Source organism: Bufo bufo, chromosome 5 (assembly GCF_905171765.1).
Source record: "Bufo bufo chromosome 5, aBufBuf1.1, whole genome shotgun sequence".
In the NCBI taxonomy this organism is placed as follows: domain Eukaryota; kingdom Metazoa; phylum Chordata; class Amphibia; order Anura; family Bufonidae; genus Bufo; species Bufo bufo.
In genome coordinates, this window is record NC_053393.1 from 360,911,112 (window position 1) to 360,916,803 (window position 5,692).

Here is a 5,692-nt window from a genome sequence, read left to right on the forward strand (position 1 = left end):
TTTATTTTCAGGGTTTCATATCAAAGGGGATAAATTCATATGCACTCACCCACTCTTTAAGTTTTTATTTACATTTTAGACCAGGTATTTTTCATTCCACTTGGACTATAATATAAATTAAAACTTTAATTAAAATAACAGATTATAATAGCAACAAAAACAGGAACAAACAACAAGTGAGTGAAATAACTTTACTGGGCACTGTAGATTATTTAGCTAGATGTAAGGTAAAAAAAGTACCATTATGGCCATCATTTTACAATGGACGCAGTTGTCATGTATGCATAACCATTCCATAGACCATTTTCTGACATTGTTAGATGGGGGTCCCAGCAATAGGAGTGCGAAAGTGAACATAAGCATGTTTTGAAACGAAAGAAACAGAGGTAACTAGTTTGACTATAATTTAGTATGCTTCTTTTCTCCCCAGGTGTGAATCAGGATACACAGGCCAATACTGTGACAAGACAGATTTCAACATTCTTTATGTGGTGCCAAGCAGACAAAAGCTTACTCATGTCCTCATTGCAGCCATTATTGGAGCTGTACAGATCGCCATTATAGTTGCCATTGTTATGTGCATAACAAGGTATATCATATTTATACTTTTGTTTACTACTTTTAATGCATAAGCCTGGGTTTTCACGTTAAGGTTTTTATGCCCAAACCACTTGTGGCTCATAAAGGAGGAAGTGTTAAAGGAAAAGAAACTCAGCCTTACCATTAGTCTGAATAATGAACTCTCATCCCTTAATTTAGATTGTTTTCTTAAGCTGCTGGAATCTACATACAATACATAGGCATAGAATTAAATGGTTTTGACACTGAAAATATTATATATATAATATATATATATATCTATATACCGTATATACTCGAGTATAGACAAGTTTTTTGGCACATATTTTTGTGCTCAAAAAGCCCCCCTCGTCTTATACTCGAGTCTAGGTCTTAGCTCGGTAATAGCAGGCAGTGCGGGGGCGGCGCTCACTCACTGAGTCACGCGCCTGCGCCCGCCTAGTGGGAACAGGCACGTGACGTCAGTGAGTGAGCGCCGCCCCCCACGCACTGCCTGCTATTAGCGGACGCGAAGACAAAGTAAGATATCCAAATAATCTGAGTAAAGAGCTTAGCAATGAGCAATGATTAAAGTTAAAATAGCTCCTGATTCGTTTATAAATATACTGCTGTGAGCGGTCGCGGGAGGGGGATCTGTGGATGGCACTGTAGGGGGATCTGTGGATGGCAGTGCCATCCACAGATCCCCCCTCCCCTAAACAGTGCCATCATGGCACTGTTTAGGGGAGGGGGGGATCTCTGGATGGCACTGTTTAGGGGGGATCTGTGGATGGCACTGTTTAGGGGGAGATCTTTGGATGGCTCCCTGTATTTAATGCAGAGTGTGTGTGTATATAATGCACACACTCTGCATTAAATACAGGGAGTCAGAGTCAGACTCCCATGAATCTGAGTCACCCTCTTGCAGATGTGTGTATATAATGTAGAGTGTGTGCATTATATACACATACACTCTGCATTATAGCTGCATTTCCCACCCTAGTCTTATACTCGAGTCAATAATTTTTCCCATTTTATTGGGGTAAAATTAGGGGCCTCGGCTTATACTCGGGTCGGCTTATACTCGAGTATATACGGTATAATTGCAGTTACCTTGAGTTAAAAGTTTCAGTCTGCTATCTTCAATCCTTTATTAATTTTCAGACCCCTAATATTTAGTTTGTAACCCAATGCTCGTTTCAAGATTTTCCAATGTGAACATTTCCCTCTCAGTAAAACACAGTGTGTGTTAATAATAGACTTTTTGGGGCTCATTTATTATCCTGATATCCACTTATATTATCCTCAGTTAGTTGCGCCGAAATCTGCGACTTTTCCTGCTCACGCTAGGTCTAAAAAAGAAGGGGAGCAGTAATGGGCGGGTCTGTCTCATTCATCATTTTCTATACCTGTTTGAGGTGTAGGAAATGGTTCTAAATGTAAGACTACTCAGAAGCTGTCTTACATTTAGAACTGGCGCTGGATGCACCGAAGTTATGGAGAGGCCTGCGCCTCTTCATAGCTTCGGCAAATCCACCGCCAGATATGGGGTTATTTATAAATGACCCCCTTTGTGCTTTGCAGATCCAAATGAACAATTAATTTGTCAGTTCAAAGGTGTCCATATCCTTTAATATGGGAATGTCACACATTTTAATGCTGTATTTACACAGCCCAATTCTCAGGCTGATCATTGGTTACAAAAATTACCACGAATGCTAGTTCCCAAAAATAGGCCTGTGTAAATGTACTGATTATCCAATGAATGAGCAAAATGCTCGTTCATCAGGTGAAATGATCTTTCATGAAGCACATTAAATCATCATTTCTGGGCTTTGTGAACAGCGTCCTGCTGACGAGAAACAATAATTCTGTATCTACAGTAGCCATCGCTCATCCCCATTCAGTGGAGGTTATTGCTGCATGTAAATGCAGCTCTTTACCTCCAATGACGAGCAGTCAGTTATCAGCAAGGACTGATCCCTTCCCGATAATTGCCTGCCAGGTCAGGCAGTCTAAATCCAGCATTAGAGTTATACCTGACAAATAGAAACAACAGAGTTTTTTTTTAACTTAAACAAGTTATGGCATGTCATGAAGTCTTATTAATGAGGGTTAGACTGCTGGGACTTCCATTGATCTTAAGAACGGAAAAGTTCCAGTTCTCAAGGAAGAGATGGCTATTTTCCACTGAAATGGATGAGTTACAGGACAGAAGCATACATTATTCTCAGCCTTTATTATTTTGTATTAACATACAATTGATAGTCTTAAAGAAAATACTAAGTATCATTGAGATCATGCACAATGAGGACCCAGATACAATATCAACCATTGAAGTATTGTACAGTCTAGTACATATAGTTTGTAATACATCAAAAGAACAACCCACCAGCCCACACTGCCACAAACTCACAAGCGCACAAACTGACACATTGTAGCAGCACCTCAGTCTTAATACATACATATGCTTGGATGATACAGCATCCTTCCAGCAAACCCTTTACCCTCATTTCCGCTATTTATTCCCCCAAGCTGCTATTATAGTTGGTTTAGAAACACCTTCTGATAACAAAGTAAAGACACTCAGTTGTTTATTTCATATTGTCAGTTTCCCTTTGTGCCATTGATTCTAAGGACAGTTGCATGGACTGCTCTCATCATGTGGTTGCTAGCTGCTAATGGTCCCTTTACATGTGACGACGATATACTGAGCGTTAGCGGAGGAGACCGGTGCATTTACATGCACAATCTCCTCCAGCTTCTCCAGAGTAGGGGGAGGAGTGATCGCCAATGCCATCTCTCTTCCCCATACTGTCTGGTTGCTTCCCGGCAGCAGATCGTGTTCACACAGCACAGTCTGCCCCTGGGAAACCATGATCTTTTGTCCTTCACAAAAGATACAATTACCCGATGAACCGCAAGATCATCGCTAACAACCATTACTAGTAACGCTGGTTAGCGATGATCATTTCAATTGTCTGCCCGTGTAAAGGGCCCATAACTCTGAATGTAGTTTTACATAGAAGATAGAATAAAGTTAGCTAAAGGGCTTGTCTGGTTTTGTTTGCAGGAAATGTCCGAAGAACAACAGAGGACGTCGACAGAAGCAAAATCTTGGTCACTTCACTTCAGATGCTTCATCCCGGATGGTGTAGCCCCAGTGTTTTCTTTTTCTTTATTTTTCTGGTTTACTTTTTTATACCTTGCATTGACCATTGTGCTGTACTTTTTTATTATATCTTTTTTTAAAGAATGGAAATATTTCTTTCAGAGGCCTTATTTTTGGACATATTATGGTTTAGCTTTGTTGGTTGTCTGTTGTACTTGCAAAATATCAGCTCTGGCAGCAATGGACTGATACAGCGTTCATTATTTTTCTTAATTTCTTTTATATTCCTTTTCTGGAAACACAGTTCAGTATTTTTCTGTGTGTGCTTTCGCATGGTTGTTTGTTACCCATATTTTGTTATTAAAACATCTCCAATTTTGGCAACATTGGGGTCCAGGCACAAACTGACAAAAGATTTGTTAACTTAGGGCAGGTGAAAGATTGATAAAATATATTCAGGATGGTGTAACACCAAGCATTTGCTATATAGAAAGCAACAACAGTTTTTGATGCAGTTTTTAAGCAAAAATCCAAAAGTGCGTCCAGCAGGAAGAATAAATATAAGTCCCTCCTTTAAATTTCCCATTTCTTTTTAATCCATTTGTGGTTTCAGCTAAAAACTGCAATCAAAAACATTACTGTGTAAAAACACCATCAAAATCAAGCTACACTTTGTAAACTGATATGGGATGCTTTAGCATGGAAAAGACTGGAACTCAATCTGAAACTCCAATGTATAACTCAAAATGGTGGATGAAATGTTCACTACATCCCCATAATTGGTTGCTCCTATGGAACACAGGCTCAGGCCTCCTGTGGTTGTAGATAATGAACAAACATAAAAAAATGTAAGAAATACCCTACAAACCAGGCATGAGCTAAAGGTAATGTTTACAATTTTTTTTTCTTACCAAGCTTCATAGAGGATACTGTGTTTAATAGATATTTCAATGTTTTATAGAATTAGTTATGAACTTTTTTTTAAACACTGGCTATCGCATGATATGTGACTTGTATTCTGTGAGTAGTGGTAACACGTTAAATATGTTCAATGGTTTCTAATCCTGACATTATTTACCTATTGGGGTCTTTCTTCAGGGGCTAGGGATTGCAGTAGGTGCATTGTTCTGTGGTGTCATTATCTGTAAGTGTTTTGTATTATCTTTTATTTATTTTTTAGTTGATTGTGTCTGTGACTATCCGTATTTTCTACACCACAAATAAAACATGTAATTGGGCACCAAAAAATAGGCACCACACAAACAATCCCAATTGCTCCCATGCCACCACGGACCCTTGAAAAGTAATTATTTCCTTTTTTTAATAAAATTATAGCATTTAATACTACTGGGAGAAAATTTTTCCTTGGCTCTTACATTAAGGTCCGCACAATACTTTTGTTACATTTAGATAAATGTTAAAATTCATGTAAAATAAAATTTGAAACTGTTGATCAGCATACATATGTTTATTTGAACACCATTACAAAAAATAAAAGTCTGCTTTAATAAAAAAAAAATCCCCTTAATGCAGAATGTTTTTAATATGCAAGTAATGATGCCGTTTGTATGCTACCCTACATAGCTGGGCAGCCTTATGACATGGGATATGTGTTTTCTGCATTAGCTATTAGAAAGGAAAAGTGTTACAGCTATGCTTGGTGCAGGGCAGCAGTAATGCAGTGGTTTTGTACACTACACTGTCCAGTTCTAGTATCTTCATTCACTCTGGTTCAACAGATGGTTTGGATATTGCAGTTAAGTAGCCCACGGTATTTTCTTTCATGGATTTATTACTCAGAGCATGCTGTCTAATTTTAGCGGTTTGGTATTTCATAAGGCATGTTCACCACAGAGTTTGAACGATGAGTAGTTATAAATGTCTTCCCAGCCTCCTGGGGTGGAGCTTTCCATTTCATGTTGAAGGTCTACTGAAGCAGCTGTCTCTTTTGCTCTGATGCCAGAATTAGTTCTTGAGTCCTAAACAGCAGCCAGAGGACTTCAGCTCAGCAAACATCTAATC

The 5,692-nt window shown here is 38.7% G+C and overlaps 1 protein-coding gene across 1 annotated transcript in view; it reads left to right on the top strand.

Annotated features, from left to right (window-relative positions):
- Positions 1-4,904, top strand: part of TMEFF1 (transmembrane protein with EGF like and two follistatin like domains 1) — a 275,685-nt gene extending 270,781 nt beyond the window's left edge. Inside the window, exons 9-10 of the mRNA XM_040433077.1 lie at positions 431-589; positions 3,632-4,904. Coding sequence (XP_040289011.1) covers positions 431-589; positions 3,632-3,716 — 244 coding nt within the window. The 3' untranslated portion in view covers positions 3,717-4,904. The remainder of the gene's footprint in view (positions 1-430; positions 590-3,631) is intronic.
- The last annotated feature ends 788 nt before the right edge of the window (positions 4,905-5,692 follow it).